Here is a 27,593-nt window from a genome sequence, read left to right on the forward strand (position 1 = left end):
TATCCTGTTTCTCATTACTCATGTATCACTATGTAACATGAAAAGATCTCAATCTCTGGACCAATCTGTTACAATGAATCACGTTTTGTTGCAAAATGTTAGTTTTGAGGAATGTTTTAAAATGAGAGCAGAAATAATAATTGTGTCAAAAATAAAGATGTTGTACACCCTACTTCTAACACCACCCTTTGGCCGATATCAGCCAGTCAGGACACTTTCCATTATTGTTTTCAATAATATTTTTAGCAGAATGTTTTATGTTCTTAGATATACCTGGGTCATCTTGCATGCACAGCATGTTTAAGACCTACCCACATATTTTGCATGATACTGAAGCCATTGAGCTATTCGGGACATTCCAAAAGCGTAATCTTGCATGGATTTTAAATATGTTTCAGATCAGTGACCTGGCCAATCTCTATTCATCCTAATTTTATTGACTTTTAGCTGGAATTGTCTTGATGCTAATTCAGCCAGTAAAAAGCTGAATGCTCTTAGATGTTTTTAAAAAACCTACCTGATTTGTATGTATTAATACGATTAATTATTTCCTCAGGGTGTCAGATTGCTAAGTGTTGGCACATTTCTTTTTATTTTTGAGCCAGAGAACTTAGTACATTCCTAATTCCTAATGACAATTCATGATCTGCCCACTGAGCCCTACTGTATGTAAATTGGGCCAACAAAGTGTAAAGTTCTGATACTGCTGGTCCCAACATTTGCACCTCCATATTTGCTTTTTTTATTTTATTTTAGATAATAATGCTTTTTAGTTAATAAAATATCGCTACATATCCCTACATTTTGCTGCACAAACATTAACATACACTGAAATGAAGACCACTGGAAACAGTTTTTGTTTTTTGCTCTTCTTGTCTTCACATGTTTCCAACGTTGGACGCTCTTTTATTTCTGAGGTATATATTTCTTTTAGCAAGAAATGGTCAAATTAAGACATTTTGGTGAATACAACCTCCTTCTTTCTGTACAAATAGCACAAAATGATTTTAGTTGGTTTCCCTGTATGTTCACGATAGCATTTTAAAACTGAAAATTGTAAAGGCTTCATCTTAAACATGGCAGGGTATAAAACCCACCTCCATGGCAAAGAAATATTTCTCTTGTAAGGGTACATGTATAAAAAGGAATATTATATGCATACTGTATATACATAATATTACTAAAATGTTGTAGCTAGGTAGTGCTCAGATGGCTAAAGAGAGCCAGAGATTTGCCCCCTTTTTATTTTAGAAAATGCTCTTAAAAGAGCATCTAAAAGTAACACTGAGAATTGGATCTTGGACAAGAAGAGAAATATTGACAAGATGGAACGCCACAAGGGCTTTATAAAAAAGACCAGTCAAATAATGCTGATATGGCCCTGAAGTATCAAGGGATTCAGATGGATTTCTGCCTTAGACAGGCAAAAAAGCTTCCAAAACCAGGAAGTGATGACCGGGATGTGCAGACACTAAAGACTTGGATGAATTTTGAACTTCACATTGGTCATTAAATTATTGTGGGCTAGTGCCACTTAATATGGTGTAGTCCCTGAGATGATGCATGGAATTCATTCATCATCATCATCGTCGTCATTATTGTCGTCATCGTCATCATCATCGTCGTTATCATCGTCATCAAGGTCAATTCTGCCCGCCAGTACATCCTCAATCCAGGTATCCAGCTCATACGCAGTGGGCATGTCCTCCTCATCATCCATTTCCATCCAAACACTGTCAGCCTGTACAACATATACAGAGAGAAATTAAGAGGGACAAATCATGGAGAAAAAGATAAACTAAAACAAGTTTTGTTTAGTCTAAAATACATTGAACAAGGGTTCTCTACCCCAGCCCTTTACCCCAGCCCTGCACAGATTCTTGCCGGTGCTATTATTCGTTTATCCATTTCATCAATTATATATTAATTATTGGTTAGGAAAAGCTTTAAACTGTGCAGGGCAGGCAGGGGGTACTGGGGAGTGGATTTAAGAATTTCTGGCATACATGTTTAAAAAATGTCATGCTGAGAATTAGAAGCATTCAAACCCAGAGAACTAAAGTATATAAATAAAGGAGAATTAATTATTAATATAACCCTGCACACCATAATCAGCCAAAAGATGAAAGTTAGAAAAGTGAAAATGGGATGCTAGAGAGAGAGAAAGAGAGAGAGAGAGAGAGAGAGAGAGAGAGAGAGAGAGAGAGAGAGAGAGAGAGAGAGAGAGAAATTCAGACAAGCAGGCAGGCTTGGAGATGCAGGGAATCACTTCAGAGACAACACTCACAAACTCTTACAGAACACAGCTGAGCATTTCAGGCATTGGACAGGCATCTTATCACAACCCTTCAGGCAACAGTTGTTAACATAGGCGATGGTCTTACATCCTTTACATCCACCACACCAAATTGTGGAAAGGAAAGGTCAATGCTAAAGGTGTTTTCCCAGTAGGGTACCAACTGAATAAAATAAACACAGGCAAAGATCAGATACAAGCAATGTTGAGGAACAATTAGATAGATTGACACCTTATTTAGATATGAAACATACACAGATTTATAAAAATGAAGTATTTAGTAATATCTAAGGCAATAAAAGTTAATGGAGGTTTCACTAATGTGCTGATATTACTTTATACAACAATTCATACAGTGACCATTATTCATGTTTAGTGGCCATCACTTTATTGGTTGAATCGAAATATAATGCACTTCATAAATAATTTTACGAATATTATTATTGAAATGTTGATGTAAGAACCCCTTACAAATCCCTCACACACACTATTCACCCTCCTGCTGTTTGGTAAAAGAAACTGTGAAACAGTTCAATCATGCTCAATGACACCACACTAGCTCTGTGTGCAGGTGGCCGATGCACTGTCCTTCACTGTGCCCACTTTTTTGTTGTTCTGTTCTTTGCTAATTATTTTACTGTCTCTCACTGTTTGCATGTTTCTGTATGTCTTGTGTAGTTCTGTGTGCAGGTTTGTGTGGCCTTGTTGTTCTATGAAGCACCTTGTTTCTGCAGTTACGTTGTTTTGTCTTCCTGTGTACTGTACCTTACTTGAACTTCAGAAGGCTATAATCTAGTTTGGGGTCAGTGTTCAGCATTAGAGTTCAGCATTAGAGATTAACTGGCAGTGTAAGTTTTATGGAGATTCTCACCAGGGGGAAGTCATCGGGGTTGATCCAGATGATGCTCAGATTAGGGTTTTCATTGTTCTCACGGGCTACCTCCTTTAGAATCTCCAGGAATTCAAAACCATCTAATTCAATTGAGAGGCAAATAATAAACCAATGGAAACTTGTTAGCTGATGTACCTTCTCTCAAATTAGAAAATGAATACATGTGTATTTATCATAACAGTCATTTTCGTAATATGCATGTCCCCAAATTTGAAAATTGTTCTTTTCAAGTGGTAATAAAGAATAATTGATTTACTTATTAAACTTGTTAGTGTGTGTGTGTGTGTGTGTGTGTGTGTGTGTGTGTGTGTGCAAATATCTTAACATCAACCACAAAACAACATGCATAGTGTGTAAGATGATTTAATAAAAGTGTCTATGGAACACATGTCTTTAAATTTGATCTGAAATACCACTGATCTGATTTACTAGGCCCAGAAGTCAAAGTAACAATTGCAAGTTAATAAGTCCAAAGATCAGCGATGAAACTTAAGTGGAGCCTTTCAAAATATAATTATGCACTATATGTGAACAATACATACTTCTCTAACAGGTCTCATACCTTCACCTGTTTACCTTTTACTTTACGTTTCCAGGAAAACAAAACTGATCTGTGTTTGTTTCACAGGTAAATGTGGTAAGGACACGTAGAACAAGCAAAAACCTGATTTGCAATATTCTACTTAAAATTGTTGATATTACAATTTGTAATATTATAAGTATTTTTGTATAATAAATTGATATGAGATGCGCTCTTTATGCAATACTTCTAATTAATGCAGTATCTACTGTATGTTAAATTTTTTATATGGTATGTTTGTCTAAAAATGTTCTTCTATAAGAACACTTCCTATACATTCTAAAAAATTAAGAAAAAATATATTATATCTTACCCACTTTAATGCCACTTACCAGGATCAGATTCTTCAGCAAAGGCTACAATATGTTGTCCATTAATGTCATCCTCCTGTTAAAATAAAAAAAAAAAGAAAAATATATAAATACATTAACAAGTATCTATCATAATCCAAAAATCTATTTTAAACAGATACATTATCTGCTTAAATGAGCCATTACCGTGAATATAATAGACAAGAAGCATAATATGTGCTTGTTTTAAAGCTTACCCAGGTCTCATACATGCTGTGAGGTTCTAGTTTTCTTAGAGTTGGCCTAAAGAACATAGAAGTAACCACTTAGAGCTAGTTTAAATACTACATTTAAAAAAATGAATGGGCCAAATAATACATCATATCCACCTCAGTTTAGTAAAGCATATAAAGCAGGTTAAACTTTGTAAAATGTAAACATTCCAATAGCACAATAAGGAGCTAGGTCTATTCCCATAAAATAATGGTATTCAGTATAATCCTGTTATTTAATCCTGCGTTCTCATATTCTAAAGAAAACATCTGTTGTGAGACTTTACCTTTTGTGATTATCAATGAAGTCAATGAGCTCAGCCTTGGTGTAAGGTTTCCCTGGGATTAGCGTAGGCACATTCATGAAAGGCTCATAAAAAACCACCTCATTCAGATCCAGTTTAAGTTTTTGGGCAATCTGTGCAGATGCAAATCAAATCAAATTTTATTTGTCACATACACATACATACAGGGTACGACATGCAGTAAAATGCTTTTTACGACGGTCCGGCATGAGGGAATAAGATGGGGAGATAAATAAAACAAAGAAAAAGAAGGCAGATAAATAAAGTATAAAAACTATATAAAATATAAGAATATATAAAGATATATATGAGATATATATGAGAAAAAAAAATGGTGCAGTAGTGAGGACAGTGAGAAATGCAGTTCGAATTACACTGAATTACACTGTACACTCGAATTACACTGTACACTCGAATTACACTGTACACTCGAATTACACTGTACACTGTAGATTAGGGATCGCCCACCTTTCTGTGAGTGAAGGCTCCCTAAAGTTATAAAATGATCTAGTGGGCTACATGTTTGATAGGCTCAAAATCATGAGCATATATTAATTATGTATATTTATATTTAAATATCTATTAATATTTTATAAGGTCTCATAATTTTTGTAATTATATATAGTGAAAAAATTATAATTTTTTTTTAAAGATTTTAAGAAAATTGAAAGAAAATAATTTATTCAAATGAAAGCTTTTTACAGAATGTACTTGTCAGGTGACTCACAGATTTCATGCAGTGTACCAGGTGCCCACAGGCAACATTTTGGAAGCCACTGGTTTAGCTATAGGACCTAAAAATTTACATATAGTAGATTCTTTTTCTTTGTTGACAGTGTGTTCTAAATTATAACATACATGAACTAGATGAACTAGTCTAGTGAGCTTATAGGAACGGCAGTGAAATGAGTTTCATTTCATGCATAAGTTTTGTTTTCTTTAATAACAGCTGTCAGCTAAAAGTTTGGGTTTGTCCTTTTTGGACAGAATTCAGGTCATTTATGTGTTGGTTTAGGCTGGGATTCAGATTGTTTAATCAGTGATCAAACTATCAAAAACATTAATAAAAAATACTTCCATTACTTTAACTGAACAACACAAAATAGCAAATTAACTGCCTGTTTCAGAAATTATGATTAGTTGCTTCTAATACAGACTTCATATTTCAACTCTTAGATTTTAATAATAGCTCTCACATTTGAATATTTTGAGGAATGTATCTTGTATTATAATAAACAATGTTAAAGAGCTTATATTTTAATATGATGGGAAGAAGCAATTCAACTTTAAGGCTGTTGCCCTTCTGTTCATATACACAATTTTTCAACCTCTCTACTGCCTCCCAGTGGAACAAGACATTATAGGACCGTCACATATATTTAGGTGGTGTACCATTCTCAGTGAACTGCTATGACATCTAAAGTGGCACTGGTATGGTAGTAGCATCTGGAAGGTTATTGTACTGGTATTAGATTGGGAACTGGAATGATGGGAATAGCAGTGATGCTGTGTGTCTTTTTCTGACATCTGATTTCACATAAATACTGAACCTCAAAATAAAAAAATATTAATAAATGAACTGAACTTAAATTAAACTCTTAAAATTTAATATCATTAATTCACTAAGAAAAACTCTAAATACAGCAACAGTAACCAATGTTAGTAAAGAAATAAATTATTACAGAAAATTGTATGGTTTTCACCACAAACTCTATTTCAAACCATCAGCTAATAAGCAATCACATTGTGCCTATTATAGAGTATCTTAGTTTATATCATTAAATCATTATCGTCCAATAAAAGAAAAACATTGTGGATACCACTATGTCATCTACAAATTGCCAAAGGTGCTCTATTGGTCCTTAATGCTATCCACAAGACATAACAATCCACCAATGGAAGGCAAATAATCACCAACATTGAAAAGAAAATCCATTAAAATTTTCACTAAAATAAATTATATTCCTACCGTAGCAATTTACCATTTAAAATTTTATAAAAGTTTAGATTTTTATTTAATCACTATTCCTATTGTGGTACCTTACTGCTGATATAGTAGGTAGTAGATGGTTAAGGTACTATAGTAGAAATTATTTAAGTACTTTCCAAAATGTTATTTGGAAATAATTTTAGTACCGTTGAGTATTAACGAAAAATGTTGTTAAAAATTTCACTGCACTGGAATGTTTGGGTTTTGCTTACTTGTATATTAAAAGTGGCAAAAAACTTGACAAAGGGATGAAACTCTTCAGCGGCATCATCATATTCAATAAAGTCTGAAACAGGAAGAATACTTGGGATATAGAAACATCTACATACATTAACAAACACTGGCTTTATGGATTGTGTAAATGAATAACAGTCACATGTTTTAACGAAAAAAAGACCTGAGTATAAGACAGCTCAGGAAATACTTACGTCGGGAATGGTCCTCCTTAAAGTATCCCACCAACTTGATATCCTCAACAAGGCTAAATAAGCCTCTTAGCTCTGCTTCGTTGTCAATGATCTCCACCGGATCCTCAATAACCTGAGAGGACAGAGAACAATACATCAATCAGTATTCAATAAAGATTTGAAAAGCATTTACATTCACATGACTTGTACATGGTTTTATCACATGGTCAGAATATTTGCTTGCGGCAGGGAATAAAGCATGGCAATGTTAATTAATACATGAAAACTGTACTTCACAGGACTTAGAAGTAAAATAGTTCATCGAGAAGTTGCTAGAAGCTAGTCACAATGAGTCAGGTCTAAAAAAAAAAAGCATAAAATAAATAAAGTTCAATGAAATACATCAGGGTACAAAATATGGTCCTGGAGTGCAGTTCCCTCAGCCACTTCACCCTTACAGTACATGTCATGTCACATGATCTCTGCACCTAAATCACTTGTCTTATAATTAGCACTTTTCAAAGCACTCATTTTCTTATATTTGTCTTCCACAATTGTTGTTATTCTTTACAATCCTTGTTTTTTATGATTATTAGTTTCTTTGTATGTTTGTTTTGTTCTCTTTGTCTTGGTGGTCCATGTTTGACTTCTTATTAAAATGACCTGCACTTACAACCACTTCCAACTAATTCCTCATTACATGGCACAGGGTATGCTAGGAAAATACTACACCATGGTGGGTTTCACGGCTAAAACTGAAGTGGGAAGTTCAGTAGTTCCCAAAAACATGTTTCAATGATTTTATTCCAAAGCAATTAACAACACCACTTTTACAGTTATGTTTAATGTTGTCTAACCCCAATGAGATAAGACAGTTCCATTATCACAAAAGTTACATTTTCAGTCAATAATGTGAATTCTGACCAATCAGAATCAACAATGTTGTGGTTTAAATGCAGATTTATTCTTTGGCCATACAGTATTATAATACAGTATTATGGTGTATGCTGAGATAGCATGACTCACATCATAGAGGAATTCTACCAGTGTCTCTGCAGCCATCTCGCCATCGTATTCAATGATCTCGTCATCAGCGAAGATATAAATGCTGTCAACTTCATCCAAACCTGTCGAAAATCAAGCGAATAGTTAGTAGCAGAATTATGATTTACACAAAAACAATACTGGAAGCATGGTGTGCACTTTTCAAGCAAATAAAAACATCTATAAATGAAGTCAAATATGACCAGAGATTCAATTCAAAGGAAATGCTCTAAAAGGAAGGTTCAGCATATACTGTAATTCAGTTCCATTTACCACAACATCTACTTTCAATCCTGTGGAACACTTTATTGGTACCAACACTAAGCTGACAGTTAAGATCTTGTATGTCTGAAATGGCATTGTGCAGTATGTCGTTTATTGATCTGTGTTTCAACACCAGGCTTCCTATACCCTGCTATATCCTGCTTTGCTTGCTAATACTTTCAAAGTAAGAAAAATATTTGGCCTGTGTGATGTGATTGGGGTACATGATCACCTGGGTACAGTGGATATAATGTATATGTTCTCTCCTCTCAAGTCAATTTTCTATTTTCCTCACATAATTTACATTCAGTTGACCTATTCTGTAATTCAATTTCAGAGTTTGGCCTTCTCAGGTGATGTGAGTCATGTCCAAAAGTAATTGTTTTGGCATTTACCCATTTATTTCATTTAAATTACATTAGTCATTTGGAGATGCCCTTATCCAGAGCAACCTACAGTTCTCTCATTGATACAGCTGAGCAATTAAGGGATAAGGGCCTTGCTCAAGGGTCCTCAGTGGAAGCTTAATAGTGCTGGAATTTAAACCTGTGACCATCTGAGCAGAAGTCCAACATTGTGTGCATGAAGCTACTGTACCACTTCAGTCCTGTGAGTTTTATTGTACCTTTCATGGAACTTGCCTTTTATTACTGCATCCATCATGAGTGAAAAAAACCCAGTTTTCCCAAACGTTCGCAAAAACTAAAAACATTTTTGTTTTTAAAGAATAAAACAATATTTGCTACGAAGCTTATTATAAATCTTCTCAATCAACAGTACAGGGATAATCATATTTCTCTGAGGAATCCCAACATGTGACTGAGTTACAAGTTTATAATGGAAAACAAGCTTTTCATTTGAGAGTTGTCTTACTTTCAATAGCAAGACTTAATGTGCTGCCTGTCCTGCCCTGGAGACATGCTCTACTGACAAGTAGGATAAGAATAAGAATATAATAACATTAAGAGGAATGCAATAAGGTGCTTGACATTTACACACAGTCACTGTAGCTGAGTTGATTACATTTTAGATTATGTTCTAGCACAGGGGTTCTTAAACCAGTCTTAGGGCTCAGCAGACTTTTTAATGTGTGAATTAAAATAGTTAAACTAGAGCAGAAACTGAGCTGTCTTGCACAACCTAGGCACTGGTTTGAAAACCATTGTTTTACAGTAATGTTTCTGTTTCACAGATTTGTCATCATTGTTTTAATTCACTCTTCATACATAATAATTTATAACCTATTGTGCCTCAAATCCTAGATAACCTATTAAATAGTTAACACACTGCTCTCTCTGGCTTGTGGTTCACCTCTAGACATGCTGTGTTGATTTAGTCAGCCACTAGAGGGTAGTATACTGCTTTAAGTTTAATTAGAAAATCAATATGACAAATGTCCATATGATAAATTTGCTTGTATCAAATTATGAAGTGTTAGATAGTACCGCATAAACGGCCTGAAGAACCATGAAGTTACAGAGCAACTCGAACTATGAGGATGGAGTTGGACTATAATTAATACACATAGCCTTTTACAATGACTTCTACAATTCTGCATTTAAGTGCTCATCCCTGAACAGCGCATCTCAACTAACGTGGCCCATATGAGGATGTGGATGGGAGGATGAGGGTGAGGATGGGTCCCCTTCTGAGGCTGGTTCCTCTTAACGTTTCGTCCTCATACTATTTGAAAGAAGTTTTCCTTGCCACTGTTGCCAGCGGCATTTTTCAAACTACTTATGAGTTGTTTTAAGACAATGACCATTGTTAAAAGCACTGAATTTAATTAAAATGTTCCTGAATTGAAATAGTGCAGAATCATAAAATCTTGAATATTCTTTCGAAATTTACTGGTTAAAAAAAGACGTAATGACTAAATAAGAACCACAGGTTTCTGGTTGTAACACTTCAAAAAATTGAAACAGCATTTCAAGGTAATAAACACTTATACAAGGCCCAAAATGACACTTTAATTTTGGGAAATGTTCAAGAGTGCTTTCTTTAATATCGTTGTTATTGTTTATATCCACCCTGAGGAAAAAAGGGTATAAGCGAATACTTAAATGGATAATGGTATAATTGTGTTGGGATTTTGTGGATCAGGTAGGGGCACATTACCCAAGTTCTTGGCAACATCAACATTCTTTTTCGCATCTACCAGTCCGAATCCAATATCCTCATCATTGAAGTCATCAAGCACCTGGGCGGCAAGCTACACAGAAAACAGAGAGTTAATGTAGCATTGACACATGGCCAGATCCTCACACAAACAGAAGGTGACAAACATACCACTGACAACTAATATATGGAACCCGGTCTCCTAGTGAAACATCTTATTTTTGTAAGTTTCTCTAGAAATATTTAACTGCAAACAGTTTTTTTCATTCATAATTTCAAATGCTTTTAAAGCCAATATAATTTTTCACATAATACATATTCACAAAGCCTGATGGTAGCATTTGTCAATCACGACACATGCCCCGCAGCCACTATAAAGACAAAACACACAATTTCACCTATACATAATAATATGCTCCTTCTCAAACACCAGAGTGAGTCCATGCTGAAGAACATTTAAACTATACATTTCTCCAATGTAGAATTCATTGAGGCATATACAGTCTGCCTGCACTGTAAAATTAGAGCCATTAATGAACAGCTGCTCTGACCAATACCAGAGCCTCTTTAGCAAAGCTGACTGTTCACATGGTTGTGGGATGAGACAAGGGATAAATGTGTAGCGTGTGAAAAGTAGACACGCATAGGCGGGTATGTAGATGCAATAAATGTAGCATCCTGTATCAAAATCATCTTCATCCTAGCAACATTTGTATTTATTTTTAATTATATTGCAGAAGTGCTTACTTATCTAAAGCCTCTTTTCGAATGCAAATCTCCTAAACATGTTCAGTGTGACACTATTCTTTACTCAATACAGCTAAATAAATCGTTGAATCAGAAGACCAGGGTTATAAAAACAAAAACAAATCTGATCATGTTTAAATTCTTTGGTTGAAATTTGGATTGTTTGCATGACTCAGTTTAAAAAGGTTGTGCTAGTTAATGTTAGGGTTAGACGTGAGGTTAGTGATTAAACTGTATGTAATTCTTAAAATATGCTCTTGTTTATTTGAATGTCTGGCAAATGATTTAAGATTTTAAGTAAAGTATATTGTTTTAGTTTGTTAAATAGATGTCGTGTCACACATTTATATTTTAAGTTTGTCGTTTGCTAAATTAGTAGAATGTCAAAGCAAACATCTGGCCATGTTACATAGTAAGCACAAAGTCTTTGTGAATGTGAATAGAAATGTTTCTAATGTCTAAAAAATGCAGAGCTTTATCTCTGACTGTTACAATGCACTGACACTGGAGACTTCTTAGAAAACCTCACTAGATCAATAATTGCACATGCTTTTATTCCATCTATATGGATCACTCAATTTAAAATCCCCTCTGTAACTTACAGTATCTCAGAAAAATGAGTACACCCATCACATTTCAGACAACGATTTTAGAATACATTCTAAAGGGACCATATTATAGAAACGATGTCAATGTCAAATGAGTTGTCAATGTGCAGCTTGTCTAGTGGTATACATTTACTGTCCTCTAAATAACTCAACATAAAGCCATTATTGTCAAAATAAGTGATAACAGCTGTATGTCCTTTAACAATGCAAAGCCACATGCCCTATCATCATGTTCATGTTTTTGTCCGCTTAACAAGACCATACAATTTTATGTATATTGTTATAGAGCAGTTAAAATGTGGTGCTTAAATAACATAATAACGACCCCAAACACACTGCCAACTGCCTTGCTGAGGAAGCTCAAGGTGAAGGTGATGGAAAGGCCAAGTATGTCTCCAGACCTGAACCCTATTAAGCACCTGTGTGGCATCCTCAAGCAGAACGTGGAGAAGCCCTATGGTGTCATTATTGAGAAGTGGATGAGGATCCCAGGAACAGCCTGTGTAGCTCTGGTGAATTCCAGGCCAGGAGGATTAAGGCAGTGCTGGATAACAATAGTGCACAAAATATTGACAGTTTTGACATGTTTATTAGGGTGTACTCACATTTTGTCAATAATGGCTGTATGTTGAGTTATTTTTAGAGGACAGTAAATCTGTACTGCTATACAAGCTGCACATTGACTACTCTAAACTATATCCAAGTTTTATTTCTATAGTTTTGTCCTTTGTGAACATACAGTAAAATGGATGCTGAAAATGTGAGGGGTGTACTCACTTTTGTGAGATACTGGAAAGCACGTTGACACAAATGTGTAATTTTGCTTGCATTTGGAATTTCTATATGAGCCATGCTGTTATAGAACACTTTCTGATCAGTCAGGATTGAGAAATTCTGTATCACTGTAGTCGAATTCATATTAAACTGCTACCAATATATCCATCACAAACTACTGGTAGTGTGGCAAAATAAGATAGATAGATGGATGAATGGATTAATGGATGGATGGATGGATGGATGGATGGATGGTGATGGATGGTGATGGATGGATAGATGAATGAATTATTGATTGGATAGATGGATGGATGGATGGATGGATGGATGGATGGATTTATTGAATGGATGGACAGATGATGGCAGACATGGATGGATTTATTGGTTAACAGTGACACATTCTGGCTTCTTTTTTCATGACATTCCAGAAAGCCACAATTAAAAAAATCTACAATAGCATCGCTCTCCGTTTCCTTCCATATTTCACAAATATAGAATAGATCAGAAAGTACCTGAACAGATGAAAGTAGTCCAAATAAAGCATTCCTAGACAGAAAGGAAGGATGCCATTCAGATTTTTTTTTTTTTTTCAGATTAGGCTTTAGTGATTGGCCAAGCTTTAAGTAAAAAAATCTGAGAAATTTGGAAAAAGGAAAAGGAGAAGGAGAACAGGATGAGGGCCTGGACATACCTGGTAGGTGAGGGCAGCAGGGCTTGTTAGCAACTGCAGAGAGAAGTTAGGGGTCTCTTTAGAGTAGGGTAGGACAACCACCAAAACTATCATTTAACTCCAAAAAGCAGACAGGCGCATTCAGCATAACTCAGAACTATTCAATTCAGGACAATTTGGCTCAAAATGACCAAGTGTAAAGAGACAGCAAGCATGGCCCACAATGCAGCCAAGAACAAGCAGGATTGTTGAAGCAAAAATGCACACAGTTGCTCAATTTGACTTCACAATTTCATAACCATAAAACACCCAAAGGCTATGTGAGTACAGTATATGCATCCCACATCCAAGATCCCTTGCATACAATTAAGTTAGAAAATAATTAAATATGCTCGGGTACACAGTAAGAAAATGATCAGTCCACGTACAATGTTTTCCCAAGCTAGGCAGAACATCACACATATGAATGGAACCATCAACAAAGAAGTTGCATGCAGGATTTATAGTAGAAACTATCTACTAGACTAGCAACAGCAGCAGTGTGATTTTTTTGCCCCTAGCTCTTTCCTCTGAAATGTGTATTAAACTTGAATATGTGTTCAACAACATATTAGGCAAGGAAATCGAAATATCTGTCTAACACAAAAGAAATGTAACCGTTGTAAACATTTTGTTATCCTATGTCTCAATGTGTTGCTAGTGTTAATGCTAATTAGTGCTAATTTAATTACCATCAAATAGGCTTCATTTCTCAGATCAGATTCCAACCTTAAGATCTGGAGAAATTGTGGCCAGAAATGATTTTAGCTCTGTTCACTAATGATAAAATAACAGTGTAATTCAGTTACATTTTAATTAACTTTTACCATGGAAAGTTTCCATGCGCACACATACTGTAATACATTTATACAAATGTCTGACTGTGCCTTTTTTGCATTTTATTTTACTATTAGATGAAAATTATTTGAAATAATTCCAATCCATACTGAATATAGAAAATGCTCTATGGCACAGCAGAATTAAAAGGTTGTAGCACATCTGGCTACATTTTATACTGCACAGACACAACGCTTTTAAATGTTAATGACATTGTTCAAATCATGTAATTCATGTATTCAACTGTTAATTTTAGTTAAATTCAACTGTGTTTGCCTTGAAGTTTGGTTTGGAACAAACCATCTGGCTGCTGGTTTGAAGTTTTTGAGGTGTTGTTTGGATATGGCACTATAAAAAATGATGACAGATGAAATGACTCAGACATGAGCAACACGAGCATGCATTCAGCAAGCGACAGAGAAACACAGACCATCTGTTTTAGATGCTGCTCACAAAGGCGAGAAAACAGCATTTGTCTATCTAAAAGTTGAATAATGGTGGTACATTTTCTGTTCACAGTTTCCAGAAATAAAAAGGAAATAAAACTAATGTACAAAAAAAAAGGAAATGAATGTAGCTCTGGCTTTGCATGAATGTGTAAGGATGAATCACTTATGACCTTTGCCTGACCTGGCTATAAAATAAAAACTTTTGGCAGGTGCAAATATTAAAATGTATATGGGTTTTAAAAGAGACCACAGTGAACGGGTTAATCGAGAGCACGAAATGAAAACCCTGAAGGTCTGCAATAAAGGACATTTATTAAATGCATGAAAGCATCCAAAAGGTCAGAGCTGTTTCAGATCTCAATGGTTTAAAGATGGCAGGTTTAATTCCATGCTATTCAGGTTATCACTTCACAATACATAATGATTGTCACTGGGAGGGGAATGACTTGATTACATTTGTTAATTTTACACCTTAAAAACTTCACTCAGGTAGTCCTTGATGCTATGATGTCCTATAAGTGTTCTTACACAGCTGTAGGAGTTAGATTAACTCCGTAACAGTGCACCTTTCTCTATATTCAGCTTGCAAGTCATTTAAGTGATTTGCAAGGGGTTTATTTTCAAATGAAACAAATATCAAAACAATTCAAAAACTAGGAGTCTAAACATGAGCTATGGATAAATAGTAACTATAACAATCTGACAGCAGGTAACACAACAAATTTTATGCAAAGTCAAATACAAAAATAAGTAAATTAAGTGCTCAATAAGTGCAATCAGAAACAAGAGTGTGTGATCAGTCGGATCATATGACAGTGATATGCATGTTTTGATGGGTATTGTAGTCTGGTGATTAAGGTGCACACATAAGAGAACCATCCCCAAAGCATGGCTCCTGAATTGTAATAAATGTAATTATAGAGGATCCTAAGGTAATAGGATGAACTACATCCACTTATGGGGGCTCACTGGCCAAGTAAGTCCAAAATGAGTAATTTCTCGAGCAAAGCATGCTGGAAAAGTGCCGTCGTCTATGGGGTCTATGGTCTATAGTGGTGCCAGAAGATGGATCGATGTTCATTTTGAGTGGGGGCCAATATTCAAGGTAGAGCAAGATTGGGGGAGTGACAACCACAGCATAGCAATAAAGGGTGAGCAATGCGCTACATGAAGTCAGAGGGAGGAGCAACATATACTGTAAAGCAAGAGGCAGAAGATTTGTTCACAATGGAGTAGGTAAGCAGAGCGATGTACTAAGCATATCTGAGAGAAAAGTGACATCCTTATCAGAACCAAGTAGCCTGATTATATCATCTGAGAGACAAAAAGCTAGGAGTGTCTATGGATATGAATCATAAACTATGAAAATCAAGTAAACCAAAGATGCCTACTTTAATAGCCAAATGCATGGATTGTGTCCTGTGATGCTTACAAGTGTTTGTTTATTTATAAATATAATCTAAAATCTTTGGCCATCAAAATCATAGACCTTGTTCTTACAATACATTTTTCTGTCAGTTATTAGAGTGCTTAAATGTATATGCAACTGATTTCACCTCAATGTAACAAAGAAAATTACCATTGAGATGGATACACTATACAACTATATCTGGAACAACATCATAAACATAAGCATTGCTTAGCGTCCATCAGAAAGGTATTATCTATCTTCCCTGGTAATTACTATGAAATCAAATGCTGATATGTCTACGGCTGTTCATTTCAACATTAGAAAGTTATGGAGGTGACAGGGTCTTAAAGCTTCCCAAGGCAGAAGCCGGTCCCTAGAGCATTGCAACCTTAATAAATGGATTGAGCTCCAATTTCACATTTAATTGATCACCAAAATGATCTCTGTGATTTTTCTCCATTATAGACTCAGATAAAGTTGGAAATTTTAATAGTTGCTGGGCAAGTGAATGAGCTGCAAAGCTCCATCCATCCATTGCATTCCTCCATAAGTGCATGACTCCTCCTGCATAAACATGAAGAGGGCTACATGACCAATTCCACAAATAGTGGAAAGTGCCACCCACCATTCATCCCCATCCATTCTCTAATATATCAGACCATCCTTTGGTTTACCCGAGTTGCAATAGCACAATCCCACTATAGACTGGTAGCACAAAGCCATTGTTTCTTGGTCCAAGTCCTGCAGAGGAAGATGCCTACGCATACCAAACAACATTCCATGTCCCTCCATTCTGTTCAGAGTCCAGATAACTTCTATAAAATTGTTGTACTGCACTTCATGTTGAAGTGTTCAACCACTGAAGTCCTGCCAAATTGATCTGAGGATTGTACAAGGGCATTTTTGATGTTACTGCTTCACCCAAAAAAAAATACAGTGACATGCGAAAGTTTGGGCACCCCTGGTCAAAATGTATGTTAATGTGAACAGTTAAGCAAGTGGAAGACAAAATGATTTCCAAAAGGCATAAAGTTACAGAAGACACATTTGCTTTATATTTTAAACAAAATCTTTTTATTTTATTTTCATATTTTACAATTTTAAAATAACAAAAAAGAAAACGGCCCTCAGCAAAAGTTTGGGCACCATGCATAGTTAGTACCTAGTAGCACCCACTTTGGCAAGTATCACAGCTTGTAAATGCGTTTTGTAGCCAGCCAAGAGCCTTCCAGTTTTGTGGAATTTTAGGTCAGGAGAGTGTGAGGGCCATGGCAAAACTTTCAGCCTGTGCCTCTTAAGGTAGTCCATCGTGGAATTTGATGTGTTTAGGATCATTATCCATTTGGATCATTATCGATTTGTAGAAGCCATCCTCTTTTCAACTTTAGCTTTTTATACAGATGGTGTTATTTTTGTTTCAAAAATTTTTTGGAATTTAATTGAATTCGTTCTCCCCTCTCCTGGGAAATGTTCCCCATGCAATACAACCCCAAAGCATGATCGATCTGCCCGAATGTTTAACAGTAGGAATGGTGTTTTTTTCGTGAAATTCTCTCTTTTGATCTCCAAACATATCTTTCCTCATTGTGGCCAAAGAGTTAGATTTTAACCTCATCGGTCCACAGGACTTTAAGGCTAAGTTAAGACGCTGAATTTTTTGATGAGGACACGAGAGGTTTTCTTCTGATGACTCTTCCACGAAGGCCATAATTGTGCAGGTCTCACTGAACAGTTGAACAGTGTACCGCAACTCCAGCATCTGCCAAATCTTCCTGCAGTGAAATGGGGGCTCTGACTAGCTTTTCTAGCAAACCTACAACAGTTCTCTGTGATATTTTTCTTAGTCTTCCAGACCTCCACTGTTCCTGTTAACTGCCATTTCCTAATTATATTCCGAACTGAGGAAATTGGTACCTGAAAACAATTTTCTATCTTTTTAAAGCCTTCTCCTGCTTTGCGGGCGTCAATCATATTCATTTTGAGAGTGCTAGACAACTGCCTAGAGGAACCCATGGCTGCTGATTGTTGGGACGAGGTTAGAGGAGTCTGGATATTTATAAAGTTTTGAAATTTGCACCACCTGGCCTTTCCTAATGATGCATGTGAATAAGCCAATTAACATGCTAATTAAGATCTGATACCTTGGTCAAAGTTATTTGAGAGCTCAAGGCTCATAGGGTTCCTATTCTTTTGCAGGGTGCTGCTTTCCCTTTTTCACTCTAAAATTGTAAAAAGAAATAAAAACAAACACTGGTTATTGCTTCAAATATTGCAAAAGAGTGTTTCATGTTTAACTTTCTGGACTTTTGGAGATTATTTCATCTTTCATTTGCTTAACTTTTCACATTAACAGACATTTTGACCAAACCGTCAGATGCTACTGTGTACCTTTTATTACCAAAGAGACCAAAGAAATGGACAATATTCAACATGGTTATATCTATCCACTTACATATCCAGCATCAAATCATATCCAGGATGTCCCCTTTTAATGGCAAAAAATCCTGTTTTAGTCCTTTGGGCCATCTTTCATCAAATACCAGACTCAAATATGAGTCTTAGATATATTAATACTTTAGCTATTTAACTGTACAATCAGAAAATGGCTAAAAACTTGACCCAACTAAACTAAACTAAAATTACCTATTTACATTTGCTCTTTTGCTAAAACATAGACACCTTAGCTCCCTTCATCAATGTGGTTGATGAAACTTAAATTGGAGTCAGTACTGTTCTGAAGGGCAAAGCTAAGAAGAAACAATAACCTAATTCTCATTGGCTACCCTCAACAGAGTAATAGAACATCTATCACAGCTTGTAAATGATTTTAGTATCCTGAATATCTATTCTTATTTAATGAAATGTCATCCACTATTCCTTGCTGGATTCTTTTAGCTCTGAGATATTCTCTAGCCATCTTGCATGCATAGCGCAATTAAGATCTACCCACAGACCCTTAGTCATGGGAAGTATGAGGGTGATACAAAAAGCTTCACCTTGTATTTCTGGAAGATATTTTGCATTATTACCATTGTATAATTTCATTTAAATTTTAATTTTTGACAGAGTATGACATTTGCTTTCAGAATTTAAAAGAATTGATCACTTAATTAATCTGCAGTTAGAAAGTGTTTTATGGTTTTAATAGATACTGTGTCATTCTGTGGAAGTGTCGTAGTTTACTGGTAAAGACTTTGGACTTCTAACAAAAGGTCAATTCAAATTCCAGCACCCCTTAAACTGATGAACTCTCAAGCAAGGCCCTCAACTAAGTTTCTCTGGATACAGATATCTTCCCAATGCCTTAAATGTAAATGTCACTCATCTACTCATCTATTGCCATTTCAGTGTGGTCAAGTCACAATTTATTTATAAAGCAACAACCACTGAGCAAAGGCTGAGTGTGTACTAGATTACTAAACATTCCATGTTACCATGGAATCTGGTGCAGTCAGAGCCCCCTGCTGAGTGGTTTCAACAAGAAATACCGTATAAGAATGTGCTCCAATATACAGTGCTATCAGTATTCTGTCAATAAATTGCTCTTGTGCACGTTGCTGCTGCCAAAGTCAAACTGGAGCCCCACCAATGTATTACTGCCCTCACCAAGATATAGGTTTGGCATGGTAATGTTCACCTAAAGAATGACATGATGATTTTTTAAAAATCTCCTAGAAAATGTATACAAAAGTAACAAAAAATTTAATGATGCTATATTTACTTTACCATGAGACTTGTTCAGTATTCAAAATGATGCATTTAAAATTCAAGTCTTGTTGCTTGATGCATCCCAGAAGTAATCGTGTGTTGCAATACAACTAATGACATATCAGCTAATAAAACATCTCTAAAACTCAATTTTCTTCCAACAGGGAAATGTGAGTCAGTCTGCACTGGCTCACCCCATCTTGCTGTTACATCTGGCTATGAGCAGAAAAATGTTATTTTCTGCTTTATACCTCTGAAACAAAATCATTATCAGTAGCAATTTCTTTTGCATCGACACTGTGTAATTACATTTCAGCAGCAAAATCCCCGTTCATTTTTGTGTTCATTTGCATAGTTACACCACATGATAAAATTTACTTCATGGTTTTTCACGCTGGTTTTGTAACAGTCAGGGTAATCATAATGTATGTAATTATAATGTGAATTAAAACTATGCAAAATGGCTACCCATTAAGGTATAGAATGGCCAAAATTATATGATTTGTATATACAGTAGTAGTACATTTGTATATTACAGAGATGTAGTGTAATAATATTCATTCTAACATTTAGAAGGATGGAATTGATGTACAACCTGGAGTTAATATGCAGCACTGAGAAAACTCAGGCTAGTGACAGTAGGACATCATGTCCTTGAAAGCATTACATACTTGAGTCCCCTGCTGCTATGCAGCATGTCAGAGATAGTGAAAAAGACTAGGGGATTGGATAAGATTGGATAATGGAGATGGGCTGTACACTCATTTATATAGTTATTGATGACACAAGCTTGATGTGAACAAGACAAATTTCTGTACTGAGCCACAGCAGTGTAGCTGATTTGGTTTCATTTCAGCTTTAATCCAAAAACTCACCTATTTTATGAAATATGAGAGAAATAATCGCGTCAACATCATTACTAACAGGTAGGTTAATGTATGCATGTTTTGAGCAATCAATGTTTAGTTTTACAACTGAAAAAGTCATCTGAAAAAGAAATCTAGGACTAACTGAGCACTGGCTGATTGTGTAAAAAAGTGGAAGTCAATAGTTTTTCTGGATTTTTGAATGTGACTGTTTCCACAATAAACAAAAACCTCAAGCAAAAACATATTAAAATTGTAAAAAAAAAAAGTTTTTAAGTATTGTTTTACAGTATGACAATATAATTGAACATAATATATGCTATATTCTCTACATTATACAGTACATTCTTATTTTCAGAAATTTCCCCACTGTGGGACAAATAAAGGTATATATTATGTCTTATTTTGCCATTATAACTTCTTTTAATCTTACTCAATTTACCATAAGTACCATTTCTGCTGATTAACTAATTCATTGCACTTTCTCTTATCTCTTATTTCCATGCTTTTTTTTAACAGAGCTATGACATATTAATATGTGTGTCCATTATACCTGCAGGAGGCTGTTCATCATCTCACACCTTGCAATTTTGACTTACAGTGGTTGCTTTTGTAAAAATCATCTTACACACAGTTTTACTTATTTCAAGGCGACTCTCACATTTGATTATGTCAGGTTATGCTTAATCCCATGTGAATTATAATTGCAAGCAGGTTGCATAATTATTTTTCTGTCCTGCTACTAAAAACATAATGAAATCTTTAAAAGAAATGCCAAGGATTTTTCTACTTCGAAAATTTCTAGAGCAGTAATAAAAGCTACACATGAATGGGCGCACAATTTTACTATTAAATCAGTTTTTATGTTAATCAGGAAATACAGACAACAATGTGTCACAACAATGGTGGTTTCTGGATTCTAATTTGACAGAAGGTGTAGATCAGTTTTCCATACCCTTTCCATTTTACTGTATTTCTAAGTACATAGGTAAGAAAAATGTGGGGGGGGAAACTGTAGCTTCTATAGCATAAGTAATAATAGGATTTACTTTGGATGAAGGAACACTTTGTGACATGCTGCCATGGTAAAAAAAAAAAAAAAACCAGCATTTTGGTGGTAACAGTAGCTCCACTTCACACTTCACATAATGGTGCATCTGCACCCCAACAAACAGCATGTTTATTATTCGCTCAGGCGATGAATATTTAACTCACAAGACATTTGTCTTGGCCCTGAAGTCATAGCAAGGCCCAGTCTTACAGAAACAGAGAGCATAATCCCATATTGATACATAATATATTTTGGCATTTGATTAAAAATGACTGTGTGCTTTGCTCTACATACATCTTCACAGTACAAGATACACAGTGGTAGAATGTCAGGGGCTTTGGAGGGGTGGTAATAGAGGCTAAAATTAGAGGCTTCCAGACAGTCAACAGGCTATGTCCAGCAAAAGCTATTCTGGCATGGAGAAGTATTTTGGCAGCTATTAAAACCTGCTGACATGCACAACAGGCTACAATCTCTACTCAACAAGCACTGCAGAGTTATGGGAGGAAAAGCACATTCATCACAACACCAAATGTTTATGATTTTATGTATTTGCTTTGGGCAATTTATCAGTCAGTTTCACTGACACTAGGTTTGATGTATTAATGTGGTAGTTGCAGGATCAAACACAGGTTAGTCATATACCTGCTGAGATTTGAAGGGTGCCTCTTTTAATAGCCTTGGTAATTAGATTATGGGGAAATTAGGTGTGCTAAATCGAGAGGATATACTCTGTGTGCTTCTCTGGGGGTCTGACACCTCTGCATGTATGCATTAAATTATATGAGCCTACATAATACATCTGACTGATCTATTTATCAAAGAGGTTCCATACTTGTACCTTCAATTCGTGCTGAATTATTTATTATCAAAGATTAACATCCCTTTCCTCTGAGGAACAACATAACTGATAGAAACAGGAGTTAGCACTGAATCTTATTTATGGCAACATAATTTTCTGGAGGCTAATATTAGTTGCTAACATGCCTTATGAGATAAATAAGTAGTATGATTCTATCAGCTGATTTTTATAATCTATAAGCGTGTTGCTATATACGGTGTGCACATACACTTACTATATTTTACACTGTGCAAGTCACTTGCATGTCCTCCTACTCAGCCAATTAAAAACTATACACATTTTAAATAAGATTTTCATACAAGACATAGAGAAAATTATATATTTTCTTCTATGGATACTACAGTGAACTGTATGTATGGATTCTACTACAATTAACAGAGAGAACAGGGACACAGAATAGTAAAAAGGCCTAGAAATTGAAACTGAAAAGCAATCTTCAAAAAAACATCATCCAGAAAAGTGGTTACAGGTTACAAATTTCAATATGAACCAATGTTTGGGAAGGCAAAAGTGCTAAAAAATTTCTTGAACATATTTAATTGCCAACCACCACCACCACCCTACACATCCAGCACATACATACCCTTTTCCACATTTCCATCTAGGGTACTTTCTGTATACACCTTCTCAGCTAGCCTTCCACTGGCACCTATCCATTTATATTCACTCACTCACCATTGTGCCACTGGTCTATTATCATTATTACATCATACCATTGACAATTTAAAGACTAGCTCAGATGTACACAAAGTGATTAAAGCCAATTAAGCTTTTATTATAATTGTTGATTTCCATGTTCTGCTGCCTCATGGCAGCTATCAGAGCCAGAAAATTAAATTATCTCTGGCATGTGTAGAAAGTAAGCATTAGCATAGAGCTACCATATAGTCATGTTCTGGTTAGCATGACAGGTCTGCAATAGCTTAAGGGACTTCCTCTATAGGAACAGATGAGAAAGCAAATCAAATACATGAGATCATGAAATCTAATTCTGTCTGTACAAAAGCAAAGACAGGCAGCAAACACACTGATCATGGCTTGTGAATGTTGGTAAAAATGTTGCTTGTTTACGTTGGGCTGTAGTTTAAGCTATGGCATAAAACATGGCTTCTTTTCAGCAGAGAGAAAGTTTGGTAAGAGTCTTCATCCAGGAAAATGATAGGACATTTTTGTTCCAATTGTAACAAAATAGATCATCTTAAGGTGCCAGATATTTATGGAGAAAGTAATGATGTAATATCTATTTAAGATGCATGCATGATTTATGAGTCTGGGAAAACGTATTAGTACCAGACTTTCTAATCATGCCTTAATATCTGCCTGCAAAGACTATTTTTTGCCAATAATCCAGTTTAACAAATGCAGCAGTTAGATTGTATAAAGATATCTAACACACGCTAATAAAACAATTTTTCCTCTGCTTTTCGCATACAGTATCAGTAAGAACTCTGTCAAATGTCTGGCTCTGTCTTCCTCAATGAATTTCTAAAAGTCTCTAAAAACTTCTTAGTGCCCTTGTTTTTCGACATTTCCTTTTGTTTTTTATTGTTTTTGAGTCCTCTTACATTTTGAATAAATCATATAAACCTTTTGTAATTTGTTGTGAGATGTGTGTGTAAATGCATTTCAAGATGCTGACACATAACAGGGTGGTTCTATAACCTTGGCCTAACATTGCTATCATTAGCAACTCTTCATAGCATGCTCTAAGTTTCTCACATGTTTGACTTTCAGCTGAGGTGTAGGTATTCTGGAGATGTCAGCACGTATCACCATTTCGCTCAGTATTCTGGAGATAATGTCCTTGCCACAAGGCAGGTGACAAATGATTAAAATGATTTGTGATGACTGGAAAACCTAAGTGATTTGCTGAGCATTTTGGGGTGCATCTGCAGTACACTGACAGTTTTTTTTTTTCCTGCTAAGCACATTTTCATCCATTTCATTTCAGTGCTGAATTGGTTTACAGTTAAAGATTAGATTTTTTGACCCAATAACTAGTTTGACCAATATACCAAGGCTAGCTGATATGCTGGGTGCAATACACATATAGATACACAAGTAAGATGCACAATGTTCATGGATCTCAGTGCCATCTTGTAGTGGCTATCATGTTTTTAATCAGTCCATCTGGTTAGTTGTAGTATCAATAAACCAGTCAGAACATTGGATTTCTATGATCACCTCAAACCAATCTCTGTTGACCATCTAACCACTTTAATAGTGATCCTAATATTGTGTTCTTTCTCACATTTTTGTTGTTGTTGTTTTGTTGTTTTTTAAAGTAGCAAAACCCTACAGAAAAAATGGGGGTTCTTTGGTTGAATAGTAATGATCCATGAAACTAGATTTTTTTTTTGGTTTGTTCACATTATTACACTAACACACCATTGTTGTGCCACTACAATATGTTTCAGCTCCAAAAGTAATATCCAAATAATAATAAAAAAAACCTCAAATGCACCAAATGCTGTTTTCAGGAGGAAATTATAGACAGCAACTAAAACAGAACGTCTTCATTTTCACATCATGATGATATTGATAATGGTATAATAACTCAATAAAACTTTATGTCAGAAGAGTCACTAGGTACTATTTTTAAAATGCAAGTAGTTTTTCTTTATCTAACACTATTCTAGTGTAACACCTACTGTCACATACCGTTGTAAGTAGCAAAAATCTCAGTGGGCATCAGCAACACATTCAAAAATAAACAACTATCTTGTTATAGTCTGTTAAACAGATGATGATTATTAACGCAGCTGGATTGTAGTGGGAATGTTGGGATGAGGACAAAAACGTTGATACAATTCACTGTACACGGAACATATTGTATATGCTGTAGTTATGTATTACGTATCAAAACATTTTTATGCTCAATTATTAAACATAAGTTGGACGCTTTCTGTCTTCTGCTTCACATTTGTGCTTCATCATTAACAGAGCAATGAATGCTGAATAGATAATATATTTATTATGAAATTAATGCATTTAGTTTATAGTTTACTTTTAACAATTAATGTCAGTTTGCTGACCAGAGTATGTAAATAAAATTAAAATAAGTAAAAAACTATCAATTCTAATTTTGCCAGCTCTGTAGCTAGTTTTTAGCCTGAGGAACAGTCTTCAACACAATATTTTACACAAATTCCTATTAGATAAGCCTTAACAAAGGTTCTGCTCTAGGCAACCAGGTTTATGTTTAGTAAATTGGACTCATTGAACCCCTCAATGAAGGTTTTCATAATCTTTTTAAATCTTTGATACAGTATTTTCCTCTAAAACTGTTATAGTAAAATAATTTCCTCAAATCTTTATGAATATCCATTCTAACAATAATCAAATTTAAATTGTTTTATGCCAGAACACAGGGCTATTTCTACACATATCTGTTTCAGCTCTATAATTTGAGACATGGAAATGCTAACGTTTTGCAAAGCCATCAGTTTATAGACAGCTGGAGTCCAGTTACTATGAGCCTGCAGCTCAAATTGGAAGTGAGCTAAATCAATAAGATCTAAAAACAACTAAATTGATTTATATCAAAAAGGCTGACATAAAAGTTGGTGATTTATGGCGTAGATTTGTGCAGTGAGTGCAGAGAAACAGTTAGAATGAGACTGGGTGCATTAAAAGGTTTATTCTTAAATGTTTTCACTCTCAACAGTGTCTCTATTCTGTCTCCCTGTACTGTTGTCCAGTGCTATTTGCTGATGTTACATTACCTATCAAGCTTGTAAAGGACACTTCTGCTGTGAAACCTTTCACTCAGCTGTCATATTAACTAAAATAAAAAAATAAAAAAGGTAGCCTTATCTGAATTCAATATTCATATGTAGGTCTAGTAAATATGATATTTAACTGTTTGTTTATAAAATAATCAAAGCCCAGAAAAAGTTATAGAATATAACCTTTTGGACGAATGCTGAATTTTGCAACTTACAACCACTAAACCATTAAATTACTTTTTGTCCATTCTGACAGGAATAGACAGGTGCAATTTATAATACATTACACATTTAATGGTATATTAATAATCTTTACTTCTCTGTCATCACTAAATATTAATCTTGCAAGTTAAAGGGCTTATTTGAACAACATCCTAAACTTAAAGGTTGAACTTAAAGGTTGCTGACAGGCTAGCAATGGGAGCCATCACAAACCACCAGCTAGCCATCTGGTAAAGACACTACATACATAAAGAAGTTCCTCTTAAAATCACTTGGATCTTATTTCAGCCTTGTTGGGGTAGAGCATGGAAACATGAAACGGAACACTGGATGGATTCCACTATTCAACCATATTGGTCATCAACTGTAAGGTGAACTGCTAACAATTTGATCTTCTCTTTACTGAAATATAATGCTTTTTTGCCTTTAGGGGTCAATCTAGTCAAACCTGGAGATTTATTTTTTGACAAATTATCCAGCCTAATTTATTCACTTGATTCCAAATATATTGGAGCCCTTGAACACACCTCAAGAGCGAGCTCTTCCACTTCGAACTGCTTCTTGGCCATGCGGTTTTCTCCAACAGCTTTATGATAATAGATCACCATGACGTCGTACTTCTTCATCACAGCCTTGTAGTTTTTGTTGGTCAGTTCATGGACACGATCCTGGCCATCGTACTCTGGGATGTCCAGGATTTTTACTCCCCAACACAGAATTCCACAGGTGAGGAGGACGACTCCAAGCCACAAGCCCCACTTCATGTTCCCAACACTTCAATCAGTAACAAAAACCGAGTAGTTTCCTTATTTTTTTCCTTTAATTTTAGCTTTGTTCCTAACGGCAGGTCACATAAACAGTTAGGAACAAGGTCCAGTCCACATGTCTGCTGCCCTGAAAAGAGCAGGACTTTTTCATGGGTCCTTTTAAACACATACACACAAATCTTGCTGATGACTCTGGGAGGGGGTGAGATTGAGGAGGGGGGGTGTTGGGGTAAATTTGTTAGACTGAAGTTGGACCTGCATAGGCAACATGATGGATACAGTGGGAGAAGGTTATTAACAGCAAAAAATAAGACCAAGGGGTGATTGGATAACTTGAACAGGGAAGGGGTGTGGTTTATTAAAGAAGGTGGGACCAGATTTGAGCACCTGTTTACC

At 35.5% G+C, this 27,593-nt stretch overlaps 1 protein-coding gene across 2 annotated transcripts; it reads right to left on the reverse strand.

The window, feature by feature from the left end:
- Positions 1–859: 859 nt before the first annotated feature.
- On the reverse strand, positions 860–27,340 carry casq1b (calsequestrin 1b). 2 transcript variants are annotated; one of them, XM_046842607.1, is made up of 12 exons: positions 26,958–27,340; positions 13,279–13,311; positions 10,459–10,552; positions 8,059–8,159; positions 7,054–7,165; positions 6,838–6,911; positions 4,618–4,748; positions 4,316–4,361; positions 4,101–4,155; positions 3,168–3,268; positions 2,385–2,459; positions 860–1,741 (listed from the first exon to the last, which is right to left on the reverse strand). In XM_046842607.1, exons 1-12 carry the CDS (start codon positions 27,192–27,194, stop codon positions 1,571–1,573), a joined length of 1,230 nt encoding a protein of 409 aa, XP_046698563.1. In that variant the 5' UTR covers positions 27,195–27,340; the 3' UTR covers positions 860–1,570. The 2 variants fall into 2 exon arrangements, with proteins under 2 accessions (XP_046698563.1, XP_046698564.1); XM_046842608.1 differs by lacking the exon at positions 13,279–13,311.
- Between the last annotated feature and the right edge of the window lie 253 nt (positions 27,341–27,593).

The sequence above is a fragment of the Silurus meridionalis genome, chromosome 28 (genome assembly GCF_014805685.1).
Source record: "Silurus meridionalis isolate SWU-2019-XX chromosome 28, ASM1480568v1, whole genome shotgun sequence".
Taxonomy (NCBI): Eukaryota; Metazoa; Chordata; class Actinopteri; order Siluriformes; family Siluridae; genus Silurus; species Silurus meridionalis.